At 40.4% G+C, this 15,924-nt stretch overlaps 1 protein-coding gene across 1 annotated transcript in view; it reads right to left on the bottom strand.

The window, feature by feature from the left end:
* Positions 1–415: 415 nt before the first annotated feature.
* LOC122560799 (cytochrome P450 3A21-like) overlaps positions 416–15,924 on the bottom strand; it is a 32,611-nt gene continuing 17,102 nt past the window's right edge. Inside the window, exons 7-13 of the mRNA XM_043711906.2 lie at positions 13,309–13,457; positions 11,769–11,896; positions 10,886–10,979; positions 9,029–9,189; positions 7,846–8,072; positions 3,379–3,541; positions 416–3,202 (exon numbers count right to left, since the gene is read on the bottom strand). Coding sequence (XP_043567841.2) covers positions 3,107–3,202; positions 3,379–3,541; positions 7,846–8,072; positions 9,029–9,189; positions 10,886–10,979; positions 11,769–11,896; positions 13,309–13,457 — 1,018 coding nt within the window. The 3' untranslated portion in view covers positions 416–3,106. The remainder of the gene's footprint in view (positions 3,203–3,378; positions 3,542–7,845; positions 8,073–9,028; positions 9,190–10,885; positions 10,980–11,768; positions 11,897–13,308; positions 13,458–15,924) is intronic.

The following is a 15,924-nucleotide window of genomic DNA, read 5'->3' as shown; positions in this document are numbered from 1 at the left end:
TTAAGATAAAAGATAGGGAGGAGCAACTTGGGGGAGGGGTGTTGGGAATGCAATAGGTGGAATGAGGTTAAGGGGAGGGTGATAGGCCGGAGAGGGGGTGGGGGGCAGAGAGGTCGGGAAGAAGATTGCAGGTAGGGACTACTGAGATCCTTGTAGAGGGAGGAGGAGAGCTTCTTCAAGGAAGGCATCCTTGCAAGAGGATTTGCAGTAGGTTAAAATCAACTAGGAGAAAATGAGGACTGCAGATGCTGGAGATCAGAGCTGAAAAACGTGTTGCTGGAAAAGTGCAGCAGGTCAGGCAGCTCTCATAATGCAGAATATGTCAGCAGCATACAGTAACAGTATCATTTCAAGGAACAAAAATGTTTAATTGGTGAAGATAGTATTTTAGAATAAACACCAATTGTTCCCAAAATTTGTTAGCATTTCTTTTAATATTTCAAATACACTATTTTTTCAACATTACTGAAATGACTAAACAACCAAAGTCCCCTAAAATATCCCAAATTCAAATTCACACATTTAATAATTCAAAGCTGCCATTGTTTGTGTTTCTTATGTTTGGAGTTAAGACTTTCCTCTCATTTACCATGACAACCAGAATATCACTGTTACCCAAAACAAAATTCAGATTTACAATTTAAATCTGAATCTTCATTCCAATTTAACTAAGATGTAACTATCCACATAACCGGCGTTTGAGAAACAAGTGTTATCGGTTATGAATTGTTCTGACTGAGACTAAGAGTGTTTTGTTTTAACATTTGTTACAGTAAGAGTATGTTTAAAATGTGAATCGGATTGTGGAGTCTTTTTAATTGATTGCCAGTAATTCAAATGACTTTTCAACAAGTTAACAATTTCTGCTAAGATTGTAACAATTCAGAGAAAAATTGTGCATTTACCTAACAGTTTGGAGCACATTGACACCTTGAAGTGCTCCTACCAGCGCATACTGTGCTGAGGGATAGCCACCAACTTCCTGATGATTGGACTGACTGTATCACTGGGCTTCTTGCTTGCTCTCTGACCACTCACTTTGTGCCTACTTGGATACTGACAGTACTTGTGTATGACTTTGCCATTTAGTGCAGACACAGGCAGCTTGCCAAGTGATCTGTCAAGGGTGGATATGTTGCTGTACATGCCATCCGAGATCAATGTCATAATGCAGAATATGTCAGCAGCATACAAAGCATACTGCTTCAACTAAATGGTTTTGTCTTAAAGTCCACTAGAAGTAGACCTCAGTCAAACCAAGGGAAACATCTTTCACTGAGGGGTCCTGCACAGTAAGTCAAAGGCAGCTTCCGGTATCAGTCAGGGAATTGAACATGACTAATTGTACGATCACCACTTGGGTAATCAGGGCAGGGTCATCTATAGCTCTGATTAACATCTGTGCTCTAACATCTACATACTGCCCGCAAAATAGACTGAGCTTCCAGTTGCCTGCCACTTTAGCACATCATCCTGTTCCCTGGCCAACATCTCTGTCGCAGGCTTGCTGAGGTACTCCTGCGAAGCTCAGCACAAGCCGAAAGATCACCTCATTTTCTACGTTGGGACTCTGCAGCCATCTGGTCTCAATAGAGGTTCAATAACTTTAGGGCTCAACTCCCCCAAGTCTTTGCCCCCTATTGAATATGTTAGGCCTTATCACATGATACACTACATATTGTTAGCCACTAACAGAACCCATTAGCAGCTATTCATTCTCCTCGGTTGATCATGATCTTCTCTTTCATCTGTCCAACTGTTCTTTCTTTTGGGCTCTGTTCCTACCTATCATTTACTCCTTACTCCCCTCCCCTACCCTATCTTCTGCATGTAATCTGACATTTTCCCAGCTCCCATCAGTTTTGAATAAGGGTCATCAGACCCGAAAGATTAACTTTTATTTCTCTTCACAGATGCAGTGAGACCTGCTATGTCTCTGCAGGTCTCTGCTATGTTTCATCTATGTCTCTGCAGTCCAGGGAGTGGGCCATAGTTGTGCAATTCAATGCAAAATTTCTGGGGAGTTGCAGTAAGTCAATCACGGAGCTGCATAGATCATTTAGGATGACCATCTTCTCTCTAATACCTCACACTCTCGCTCTATCCTTGCTACTGTATCCACCTCACCAAGGCTCAAGCTCTACCTCCATCGCCAATTCCTGTAACATTTTCCCACATGCCCTCACAAACCCCAGTGCCTGATACCCAGCATGCTCTCTGTGCTGCCTATCCTCTCAGACCACCTCTCCCCATACATCAACAGTAATAGCAAGGTGTGAAAAGGCAGGGCAGAGACACTGTGAGCATCCAAATAGACCCAAAGAGTAAATACTGACAGTGAATTCAGAGCTCAGAGAGGCATCCTGGTTCAGTCCATGTATTCCCCAAGTACATCATTGTACCAGCATTAAGAGCTACAGACTAGCCATCTATCATGATGGCCATGAATATCCTGGGCCAGTCAGCAACATATTTCATGCTTCACTGCATTTGAGACAGTCGCAGAATAAAGTTTGCATGTGATCTGTCTCAGTGGGTTTGGGTGCAGATTAAATAGTACAGGTACTCTATGTACAGCCCTGTGTTTATCAGGTTCATTTCATTTGCCAAAAAATTAGAAGTCAGGCAACTAGTAAAAATTGGATATGGCACTTTTTAAAATTATAAATACAAAGTTGCTTAAGTCTGAAAATGTACAATTAATAAGAAACCCTTGGCAGATGTTTTCATTCAAATACACTTAGTATAATAGAAATAATGTCTATCCATCTATCAAATAATTTGTCATCACAGAATGATTCATTAGAATATCAAAAATATTTTTAAAAATACATTTAACATTCTACTAATTAGACAAACTACCTTGAGATTTTTTTTTCTATTAAATAATCAATGATAGTATCTTTCTAAAAACACTCAACGTTCAGTCACAGCATCTGAAGAAAGATCATAGATCCTCATCACTTAATCCTGGCTTCCTCTGATGAGACAGACTTATTGTTTATTCATGTATTTTCATTTCCTTTGCAGTGATACGGCCCATTTCTCTTCGGTTCAAGGCATTCACGCTCCTAAATATGTTAACAGCTCCAAGTGGCCCACTGCCTTATTCCCTTGAATCAGCATTCACCCGTGGCACAAATTTCAGGATCACGGGTTTTTTGGGATGCATGGGTCCTTTCACATCCATTTCTAGTGGGATCTGGAATAGAATGAGCAATGGTGAGGAGGGCAATGGGAATGTTTGACTGAAAAGTTTTATGTATTCAACTATCAGGCCATAATTTCCTCCCTGTCCCATTATCCACTTAACTTTTAAATCCAACTTCAAAACACATTTACACTTTCAGATAATTTTTTATATGCTGAAATTCTCACCGGTGTCTCCTTGCATGGCACAATGGTCAAATGTTGCAAGAATGAAGCAAGTGCCATCTTCATCATAAGTTGAGCAAATCGCATCCCGATGCAGTTCCGAGGGCCCACTCCAAATGGCAAGAAGATATTTGGATTCAGAGACTCCCTATTCTCTTTACTGAACCTAATTATATTGGCAAAACAAAAGGGAAAGAGACCATTGTCAAATTGGCTTGGATGCAGGTGAGGTAGATGTATCTTCAGGTGACTGGATAACAGAGTTTTCACATTGGAATTCACCAGTAACATACCGGAACTTCAATGGAGTCGGGGCAGAGGTAGGAGTAGTGGCCATCACTGAAGGAGAAGATCCTAGAGAAACCGAAAGGTCTAAAAGTTGGACTACACCCCAGGGTTCTGAAACAGACAGCTGAGGAGATTGTAGAGTCATTGGTGGTTATCCTTCAAGATCCATGGAGGCGTACAGAGGACTGGAAAATGGCTAATGTAACACCCATGTTAAAAAGACAGGAAGGAGGGAGACAGATGTCAGAAACTATATACCAGTTAGCCTGACAGGGTCAATGGTAGAATTTGAGTCCATTAAAGATAAAATTGTGGAGTACTTAGAAACGCATGGGAAATTGGGGCAAAGTCAGCACGGCTTTGTCAAGAGAAGGTAATGCCTGACAAATATGTTAGAATTCTTTGAGGAGGTAACAAGCAAATTAGACAAAGGAGCACCATAGAGTCTTAGAGATGTACAGCACAGAAACAGACCCATTGGTCCAACTTGTCCACGCTGACCAGACATCCCAACCTAATCTAATCCCACTTTACAACACCCAGCCCATATCCCTCCAAATTCTTCCTATGCATATACCCATCCAGATGCCTTTTAAATGTTGCAATTGTACTAGCCTCCACTACTTCCTCTGGCAGCTCATTCCATACATGTACCACCCTCTGTGTGAAAAAGTTGCCTCTTAGGAGTTGACATGTTCAATTTGGATTTCCAGAAGGCCTCTGACAATGTGCCCCACTGGAGGCTGCAAAACAAGATACGAGTCGATGTTATTATGAGTAAAGTACTGGCATGGATAGAGGATTAGCTGACTGGCAGAAGTCAGAGAAGGGGATAAAACTCCAGTGACTAGTGGAGTTGTGTAAAGGTCAGAGTCGAGATCACAACAATTCACACTATATATTAGCAATCTAGACAAAGATGTTTCCACTAGCAGGAGAGACTAGGATCCAGATGGCCCAGCCTCAGAGTGAATGGATACCCTTTTAGAACTGAGACAGAGGAATCTCTTCAACCAGAAGTTAATCTATGGAACTCATTACCACAGAAAGCTGTGGAGGCCAAGTCATTAAGTGTTTTGAAGACAATGGTAGGTAGGTTCTTGATTGGTAAAGGGATCAAAGGTAAGAGGGAGAAGGCAGGAGAATTGGGTTGAGAAACATCTCAGCCATGACAAAATAGCAGAGCAGGCGCAATAGGCTGAATGGCCTAACTCTGCTCCCACATCGTATGCTCTAATATAAAATTTGAAATGGTAATGATGGTTATGTCCTAGCATTCCTTTATTGACTGACAGTGAGTTGATGTTTCGCAACCATTGGATGTATACCTTGGATTCCAGAACACCCAAGTTCCAGACTAATCCAATAAGGAAACACAGTGTTGATCTGATACTTGCCTAACATCCCAAATGGTAAAACTGGAGTATAATATGTCACAGTACCCCCAAAGTGCACATTAAAAAGTACCAAACTAGCAGTTGGCTTCGCCACTCTGTGACAAACACCTTTGATACTGGCAGCTTCTTATCATTATAGTAAATGAGGCACCTGTTTGAATTTCAAATTTATACAAGAAAAAATCATCACTATTTGTCCTGATTTTGTGGAACTGTCAGTGCTGGAAGTCATTACTTCAAAGTCTGAATGTTGCGACGTGCACTTAATTGAGGAAATCCAGCAGTTTCTGTCAGTGATTGTCTCCTTCCCACAGCTTGTGAAGTTGAAAAATCACCACAAACAGTAAATCAATGAACTGATAAATTACTCTTTTACCTTATTTGTATGGCTTTAAGAATCTAGGACAAGTTGCATTTTGTTGAGTGATATTACACTGGAATTTTAACACAAGTTTATTTCACAGAACAGCCTCACAGGTCCTGAGAAATATTTGTGGAATGTGAAATCATTTAATAAAAGTTCATATATAGACTTAAAATATTTGTATTATGCTGGTTTTGGATATTTCAACTATTCCCTTAAACCATATACAGGTCCCAATTATTTATTGCTCCCTGCAAAACTGGATTATTTAAATTAAGACATTGAAAAAAAGAGAAACTAGAAAAAAAAGAAATTTGATATTTGTGGACAGCAGCTCACTTACTTTCTGTGGGCAATTCCTCACATACAACTGCAAGTTTTTGTTGCCATTTTAGTAGTCAATTTCCAGGCACTGTTCAAGTTTGTACCTTCTATAGTTCCAATGCCCACTCCTACTTGGGCATCATCTGCCAATATGCACTAAATGAGAGATTCATAATTTATCAGTTGGAAATAATAATGGTCGCCAATATTGAGCTTGGTGCCCACTGTGCGGGACGTTCTTCATTTCTCTAACTAGGTACAAAATGCTTTCTATTCTCTGGCCAGTTTAAAGTTTACTTTGAGTTGCTAACATTTTAAGTTCAACCAACAAATGTTTTGTGGAACAAAAACAGAAATTGCTGGAAAATCTCTGCAGGTCTAACAGCATCTGTGGGGAGAAAGCAGAATTATCACATCGAGTCCAGTTACCACTCTTCAGAATTTCAGAAATATCTTGTGGAACTTTGTCATTAGTGTTTAGGCTTCATGACAATGAGGTGGTTGTTCAGATGTTTATATTAATAATTGATGTGTCATTACAAAATAGAAGCTTCTCAAGCAGCCTGAAGCTATCACACTTAGCTCTCCATATGTGATAGTTCAGTTCTGTGGCCCTTAGAAAACAAAATGAACAATACACTACTTCCAGTAGCTAAAAAGGTATTTTGAACATGTGTGAACATCTACTCAATATTGATTCAGTTGGCTTTAGTGAGTGGTTTTAGCACTGTTATATTATTGGCTACTGAGGCTCAACAAAAGAACTGCTCATGTTGAGTCTGATCACTATATTTGTTAGCCAGCAGACAGCATATGTTGGTATTCAAAGAGGACATTGCTTTGCCCAGCACTGATGACTCTGACAAATGACAACACCAGGTTATAGTCCAACAGGTTTATTTGGAAGTATAAGCTTTCAGAGCACTGCTCCTTCATCAAGTAGCTAGTGGAGCAGGATCATAGGGACAGAATTAATAGCAAAAGATGTATCCTATGATCCTGCTCCACTAGCTAGCCGATAAAGAAGCAACACTCAGAAAGCAAATAAACCTGTTGAACTATAACCTGGTGTCATGTGATTTCTAACTTTTGTCTGTTCTAGTCCAACCACCACCTCCACATCTAACAATGAGACATACATCAGGCCAGTTACCAAGATGGATCTTTAGCCAGACCGAATGGGTCTTGACTAGTATGTATATAATAGACCACAACATGTGCCAGTAATCTTCCTTCCATTTTCTGGTAGCTTTACGATGAAAATGACAAATTTTAAACTGCATCAGAAGCTATTTGACCATCAAAAATCAAAACCTTCAGGATTCCAAAAACGTATTTTGCTCCGAATGTCAACACGGTCATGCAATACAACTATGTTTAAAGTTCCATCAGCTGAATAGATCAAGACCTAGCCTTATATTGAAACAAAGACCAACTGGTCAAAGCGGAAGAAGTATAAAAGGTGCCAAGTAAGAAATAGAGGTTGTTATTGGGTATTGTAATGTAAACAGTACTTCAGTCAAATATTACTGTAATTGATGCAGCTCAGAGGTCAGCGCTGGGCTAGTTAAAAATCCCAAAAAGGAAAATCAAAAACACAAAATTCACATTCATCCTTTGTAGAAGCAGAGATCATTGGTCGTATGCAGAGGAACACAGATTACTTCTGCATAGTACAATGCAGAACAATGTCAATGATTAGGAGACAGGAGTGCAGATGCTGGGAGCCAGAGTTAAGAGGTGTGAGGCTGGGAAAACACAGCAGGTTAGACAGCATCCAAGGATCAGGAAAGTCAACCTTTTAGACTGAAATATTGATTTTCCTGCACCTTGGATGCTCACTGACCTGCAGTGCTTTGCCAGCCTCTCATCTATTGACAAATGTTCATGATGTTACTCTGATGTGTTGACTTTAGGAAGAGGATCAGAACTGTATGAGAGGGCGCAGTAATTAGTATTCTTTAAATTAGCATGTTAATAAAGTTTTTACAACACTTGCAGGAATTCAGACAAGTTACTCTGACATGATACAAAGACAGGTGCAGCAGAATCAATGGAAACAGCCTAGCCAAGTAGAGCAAATATGTGCAGTAATACCTTTCAGGTCTAAACTCTTCGGGCTCTGGCCAGTATTTTGGATCATGGTGCAGAACATAGGCAGGAACCATGACTACAGTCCCCTTTGGAACAGTTACTCCATTGAGCTGGACATCTTTCTTGCACACTCTGTCAATACGGGGAGCAGGGGGGAACATTCGTAGGGTTTCAGATATTACCATTTCCATATATTCCAACTGCATCACTCCATCGTATGTGGGAGGAGCCTTTAAAAGGGAAAACAAACAAAACAAGTCACTAGTGAAATTCATAAATTTAAAATATTTAGCCACAGGGCAAGAGAAACAATCTCTGCTATTTGTGATGGTACAGGTGGCGTATGAATAGTGGGGAGACCAGAAAGTAATCTAATTGAGAATTCAGATATTGCATTCCATAGAATGTTAAACTATCTGTGTGTATGTTTGTGTGTGCGCGCATGTTCATAGATTGGGACTGCTATAGTGTCAAGGATTGGATGGAGAGGAATTTGTTCTGCGTGTACAAGCAAATTTTCTGATTCAGTATGTAGATTTACCTAGTACAGAATGAGCAAAACTTGACTTCCTCTTAAGAAATAAGGCAGTGCAAATACCTGAGGTGTCAGTTGGGAGCATTTTGGAGCTAGTGATCATAATTCTATTAGTTTTAAAGTAGTGATGGAAAAAGATAGACTTACCTACAAGTTAAATTTATAAACTGGAGGATGACTAGTTTTGATGGTATTAGGCAAGAACTTTAAAAAAAAAGTTGATTGGGGGCAGATGTACACAGGTAAAGAGACAGCTGGAAAATAGGAAGCCTTCAAAAATGGGATAAGGGGAGTCCAGAGACAGTATCTTCCTGTTAGGATGAAGGGCAAGGCTGGTAGGTGTAGGGAATGCTGGATGACTCTTGAAATTGAGGTTTTGGTCAAGAAAAAAGAAGCATATGTAAAATCACAAAAAAAAATGCAGTACAGAGCATTCCAAATGAGAGACACTGAATAAAAACCCTTTCAAATGGATATAAAGCATCTCAGAGCAGGATTTTGAATAGCATGAGAGTTCTTACTGCAAAATGTAACTAGTTATAATTAGACTGTTGTGCATAAGGTTTAAAAAAAACAATTACTACCATTCAGAAGTTGCTGCAAAAGGGATCCCAAGGTTATTATCACCAAAATAGAATTGCAAGTTCTCACTTTATTTGGGAAAGCTTCATCTATCTCTTGCTGCAGTTTCTTCTGTACGTCTGGGTGTGTTGCCAGGTTGTGTGCAGTATATGATAGTGTATTGCTGGTGGTCTCATATCCAGCAAAGATAAATGTCATGGCCTGTGCCAGAATCTCTGTGTCCGTTAGACCTGCAAAGAGAATTAGAATATATGTATCACAAATTTTGCCTTACACTACCAAAAGATAAAAATGTTGGCTCTCCAATACAAGCAATTCTTAAAATATATTACCAATTAAAAGTATGATTATAAATAGTTAAATGATGCATTGATTTAAGCCACAGCTTAAAATCATTAATATACTGTACTCTGAGTATATGATGCAGATTACTACATAGAATTTAGTAAGAGAACACTGGAAGTAAAATGACAGTTCAAATATACTTTTTTACTCAGTAAGTAAAAACAGCACTGACAAGAGTCAAGCTTGGATATTACTGACTGGAATTTGAACTTTCAGTCACAAAGGGTTTCAGGACAAATCAGAAGGGTCTCAATTTCCCTGCACAACACAGGATTCAGATCCCACTTTCAGGCTCACAATTGTGCAGAATGAACACCTAGGAACCAGGCAATTCCCATTTGGGTAGTCAAAATATTGGATACATAACTGACTCAAAAGGTAGGAGACAGAGGGTTGCTTTTCAGACTGGAGGCCTGTGTCCAGCAGTGTGCCACGAGGGTCAGTGCTGGCTCCACTGCTTTTTGTCATTTACATAAATGATGTGGATTCGAATATAGGAGGTATGGTTATTAAGTTTGCAGATGACACCAAAATTAGAGGTGTCGCAGGTAGGGAAAAAGATTACTTCAGAGTACAATGGCACATTGATCAGATGGAACAATGGGGTGAGGAGCGGCAGGAGATGTTTAATTCAGATAAATGTGAAGTTCTGCAGTTTGAAAAGGCAACTGAGGGCAGGTGTATACACTTAATGGTAAGGTCTTGGGGAGTGTTGCCACATAAAGAGATTTTGGAGTACAGGTTCCTTTAAAGTGGTATCACACATAGACAGGATAGTGAAGGCGGTGTTTGGTATGCTTCCCTTTATTGGTTAGTGCATTGAGTATGGGAGTTGGGAGATCATGTTGGAGCTGTAGAGCACATTGATTAGGCTACTTTTGGAAGACTGTGTTCAATTCTGGTCTCTCAGCCATAGGAAAGATGTTAAGATTGTACAGAAAAGATTTACGTGGATGTTGCCTGTTTGGAGAGTTTGAGCTTTAGGGAAAGGCTAAATAGGCTGGGACTCTTTTGCCTGAAGCGTCAGAGGCCTTATAGAAGTTTATAAAATTGTCAGGAGCATGGAAAACATGAACAGCCATGGGTAGGGGAGTCCAAAGTCAGAGGGCACAGGTTTGAGGTGAGGAGAAAGATTTAAAAGGGACCAAAAGGGCACAGAAAGTGGTGTGTGTATAGAATGAACTGCCAGAGGAAATGGTGAAGGCTGGTACATTAACACCATTTAAAAGGCATCTGGATGGGTATATGAATAGGAAGGATTTAGGGGGATATGGGCCAAATGCTGGCAAATGGGACTGGATCTGTTTGGGATCTCTGGTCGCGGTGAATGAATTGGACCGAAATGTCTGTTTCCATGCTGAACATAGCTCTTGACTCTATGATTCCAAAATGCTCCATGTAACCCCTCACTGACACTTAAGGAGCTGGGAATAGATCACATGTCTAAATTGTCAGCCAGGTAGGAATGGGAAAACTAGAGGACCGGACAATAGCAAACAAGAAACTGAATAGGGAGTATTCATTTCAGGATCAGAAAGAAACAAAGGATGAAGGCAATGAGAAGCTTTCTCCTGATGATACCTTTGTCTATCGACTTGCTGTCACCATTCTGTTTCTCAGAGCTGACATTGGTTACTTGCGAATCAACCATTAGCTGCAGGAAATCCACCCGATCCTTAGAATTAAACAACCACCATTTGTGAGTACTTAGCTTTTAAAAAAAACCCAACAGAGCTTAGCACTACCTTCCCTGAGCTCAGCTTCATCCCGTTAGCAAGGAAGAGGAACAAGGGGTCTCTTTCAGAGGCTCAGTGATTAGCACTGCAGCCTCACAGCAGCAGGGACCCGGGTTCGATTCCAGCCTTGGGTGAACGTTTGTGTGGAGTATGCACATTCTCCCCGTGTCTGCATGGGTTTCCTCCAGGTGCTCTGGTTTCCTCCCACAGTCCAAAGATGTGCAAGTGAATTGGCCATACTGAATTGCCCATAGTGTTAGGTGCATTAGCCAGAGGGAAATAGGTCTGGGTGGGTTGCTCTTCAGAGGTCGGTGTGGACTTGTTTCCACGCTGTAGAGAATCTAATCTAATCTAACCTAATATTCTCAGGTAGTTCATTCTATACACGGACCACTCTGTGAAAATGTTGCCTCTTATGTCCCTTTTAATAGTCTCCCCTCCCACCTTAAACCAATGTCCTCTAGTTTTGGACTCCCTCACCCCAAGGAAAAGACCTTGTCTATTCATCCTATCCATGCCATTCATGATTTTATAAACTTCTATAAGGTCACCTCTCAACCTCCTATGCTCCAAGGAAAACAGCCCCATCCTATTCAGCCTCTCCCTATAGCTCAAACCCTCCAAACCTGGCAACATCCTTGTAAATCTTTCCTGAAATCCTTTCAAGTTTCACAACACTCTTCATATAGCAGGGAGAGAAGCATTTCAATGACTAGTTTAATACTCACAGTGTGCACTCCCTTTTGTCTTTTTGCCTTCAAGTTTGCCAGAACATTCATGAAAAATTCGTTCACATCTCTGGGGAAGAAGCTAAAATTAAGCTTCGCAAGGATTGGAACAACAGCAGGAAAAACCACTAGAACAAAAGATAAAAGTTATAAAAGATGACAAATAGCACTGATAGTACACCAAGACACTATTCATAGGACATGCTGATGCAGCACCAGAGATCAAGGTTCAATTCCTGCTTCGGGTGATTGTTTATATGGATTTGCTGCCCACCCTAATTGGCCTTAGAAGCTGGTGGTGATCCACATTCTTGAACTGGTGCAGTCCTTGTCATAAAAGGAACAGACTCACTGTTGGGAAGAATTCCAGGATTTTGATCCCATGGTACTGTAGTTGTGGCAATATAGTCTTTAACATTTGGTGGGTGGCTGAGAAAATAACTTGCAAGCAGTGGTCTCCCAATCCATTGTTCTTCTGAGTGATAGAGGCCACAGGTTTGTTAGGGGTTGTCAAGGGAACCTTGATAAGGTCCTGAATTTTGCAGGTGGTATACACTGTTGCTACTGTGTGCCAGTGAAAAACAGCAAGAATGTTTAGGGTGATGGATGGGGAGCCAGTTACGCAGGCTGCTTCATTTGGAAGGTGTCATTGCTTGGAGTGTTATTGAAGCTCTTAGATCATGGTATTCCTATGAAGTTGCAATCATTCAGGCAAGTATTTCATCCTTCTTGACCTAGGATTTGTAGAATTTGGGCAGGCTTTGAGAGATGACCTTTCATGGAGAACATGAGTTATAAGGCTGAACCAGTTCAGTATCTAGGCAGTGATAATCCCCAGGATACTGACAATGGCACACATTCAGCAATGGCATTGCAATCAAATGTCAAGGGGAAGTGGTTTAGATATTCCCTTTGTTGGGTGATTACAGTTGGAACTGAATAGCTGACAAGTCTTGAAGTGAGAAAACTCCTCTTTGGATATGGATGACATTATGATTATTAAATGTTTTGGGATCCCTAATGAAGTCTGCTGAGTCCTGGATTTTTTGACACAATGGCATGGTGGCTCAGTGGTTAGCACTGCTGCCTCACAGCATCAGAGACCATGGTTCAATTCCTGCCTCAGGTGATTGCCTATATGGAGTTCGCATATTTACTCCATGTCTGTGTGGGTTTCCTCTTCGGAGCTCTGATTTCCTCCCACTTTTCCGAAGATGTGCGGGTTACGTGAATTATCCATTGCCCATAGGGTTTAGGGATGTGTAGGTTAGGTGCATTAGTTTAGGGTAAATGTAGAGAGTAGGGGGACGGGTCTGGGTGGATTGCTCGGAGCGTCGGTTTGGACTTGTTGGGCCAAAGGGCCTTTTTCCACACTGTAGGGAATCTATGAAAGCTACTAGAAGTGCAAACTGTTGGCACTGCAGCTATGGAAACAGGGCAGCTGGAGTGAACATTGCAACCAGCAGCATATCTCCTCAAATCAGAAGAAAACCTTCCCCTAACTCAACTAAAACAAAAAGAAATATTATGAATCACTTACAAGCAAGAATAAGAACTGGGTTGAAGAAGCTGAACTTGATCAGTTTCTTGATGTTGCTAACAAACAGGTCATTGGGATTGTTGATCGAGTCGACATCCACACTGAATGCAGTGCTCGTCACCACATCCATACTGTATGTACCAAAGATACTGGAAGAAAAGAAAGATTTATTTGTTACAACTGCTTATCAGCTGAAAGAGAAAAAAAAATCTTTCACCATTTGACAGTAAAGACAAGAGTAAACCATCGCATGTATGTACCAACCATGAGTGCTTCCAAACTGTGATCTAACACTCAGTATATCTATTCAGTTCTCCCTCTCATGGTGATTTAATGTTTCCTTAAATGTATCAACTTCACCTGTAAAATTTTAACAGGTCTAGATAGGGTAAATGCAGGATGAATGTTCCTGATAACTGGAGAGTCCAGAACTTTAACGGATATGGAATAGGCCATCTGGGCCTGAGATAAGGAGAAATTTCTTCACCCAGAGAGTGGTGAGCCAATTGAATTCTTGACCACCAAACGCAGTTGAGCCAAATCATTGAATGTTTAAGAAAGCATTAGGTATAGTTCTTAGGTCTAAAGGGATCAAAAGTATGAGGAGAAAATATAAACAGGGTACTGAGTAGATGATTAGGCATGATCACACTGAGTGACAGAGCAGGCTTGAGGGAAGTACTCCTATTTTGTGATAGTGTGGTTATTTGAAATCCATAGCAGAATGAAAATTTAGACCCCATTAAATGATCTGGCTCAGGAAAACCTAGTGCAGTATAATAAAGCTGCAACATGGCGTTCAGTGATTTTTAAAACCAACCAACTACAGCAGGTCTGCAATCGTTTTGTTTCCACTTCAGTTCACTGGAATAGTGAATACAAATGTAAGCAGTCAAGGTAGGTACCCCATGGAGCCAATTATCAGCTGTGCATTCACAGCACTGAGAACAGCTCTAACATTGGCTGTGCTGCTACTCAAAATCTAGAGAATGTGAACAACATCAATTAGTGATCATGGCCTTGTTAGCCATTTGAAGCATTTGATTGCTTTACTATAATATTATATGGAATGCCTAACTGATGGTTTTATTTTAATGGTCATTTTTCCATCATAGTTTTGGCTGCCAGAAATTATGGATAAGCGGACAGTGATGTCACAGTAGTTTATAAGGTGCAGATGAGTGAATTCACAAATTGCAAATGCTAATAATGGAACCTTACAGTATCATGTAGGGAGAGCAACAGTAATATCTGGAAGCAAGTGTCAAAAGGGAGGCGTATAGACTGGCGATAGGAGCATTGTGAAAAGCGGGGAAAGAGTTCCTAGAATGTTTATAGAAAAAGATTCAACAGCAGCACATTTCTAGTCCAAGGAGAAAATGTGACATTGCTGAATCTGGTTTATGGGAATAAGTGGGGCCAAGTATCAGCAGGTGAACAATGATCACTATCAGTGAACTGCAGGGGACAGTGATCACTATCATCTGGTTGAGACTGGCTACAGAAGAGAACATGAAGAAATTCAGGAGAAGGAATAATTAACTAGGAAAAGCCAACTTCAATGGAGTGAGACAAATTTGGCCAATGTGGGCAAACTAGAACTGAAGAATGTGCTGCCCTAAAACAGAGGAAATAGTTTGAATCAGGTACATTTCCAGTGGAAAGGTATAACAAACAAAGCCAGAACTTCTGGGATGAAGAAATAACACAGATAAGAGGACATTAAAATGACTGCGTCATTCAATTAAAAAATTAGGCTATACATAGAAGCTTCAGAGCAGGATTTTTAAAAAAAATACAGTGAGTATGAGAAATAAGTGGCTTCCAACAAAAAGGAATCCAAATGTCTATGAAGTATTTAAATAATAACGGAGGAGTTAGGAGAAATGCGGTCAAGTAAGGATTAAAAAGAGGATTTATGCATAGAGACCATGGCATGGTAAAAATTGAGTATCAAGGATGACTATTCACCCCAGTGGAGAGAAAAGATAGCGGCTTGGGCTAAGGTGGTTTAATTAAGGAAAGCTAACATCAATTTGTTGAAGTAAAATCATGTTTAACTGACTTCCCTGAGTTTTTCTTTGCCCAGGTTTGACAGAAGGAAAATGACAGTAATCTTATCGATGGTGTACACAGACTTAGTGCTACACGGATTTGTGATGTTATGAAGATGTGGATGTACTTTGACAGTTAAAAGCAGCAGAACTACTTGACACAGAACCAAGGGTTCTTAATAAGGCAACAATGTAACACCTCAATTAGATCACTGCCTGGAGACAAAACAAATTCAAATTTGGCCAGTCAGTTTAAGTTATACCCCGAAAAGTATCAAACTCCAGTCCAGTTTGAATTGAGTATATTGACAATATTAAAAGCCACTGATACAGATTCTTTGGGGGTACAAGACTGGGGAAAATTGAACAGTTGAGAGGAGAACTGACAAGCCCAGCATGCAAAACAGATTGCCTGAAAAATAGCTCTCTCTTAAAAGTACCTTTTTGATCAGTAACCTGTGACGCAGAAATTCCTAAGAAGACACAGGAAAATCCGAATAGAGGAACAAAATCTGCCTAGTTTTGAGATAAGAAGTGTGGTTTTATAAATCTTAATTGGGGG

The sequence above is a fragment of the Chiloscyllium plagiosum genome, unplaced genomic scaffold (genome assembly GCF_037043375.1).
Source record: "Chiloscyllium plagiosum isolate Xiang-an unplaced genomic scaffold, Cpla_swu_hap1 HiC_scaffold_20, whole genome shotgun sequence".
In the NCBI taxonomy this organism is placed as follows: domain Eukaryota; kingdom Metazoa; phylum Chordata; class Chondrichthyes; order Orectolobiformes; family Hemiscylliidae; genus Chiloscyllium; species Chiloscyllium plagiosum.
The sequence above is the reverse complement of the archived record's forward strand: the minus strand, read 5'-3'. Positions and strand labels throughout refer to the sequence as shown.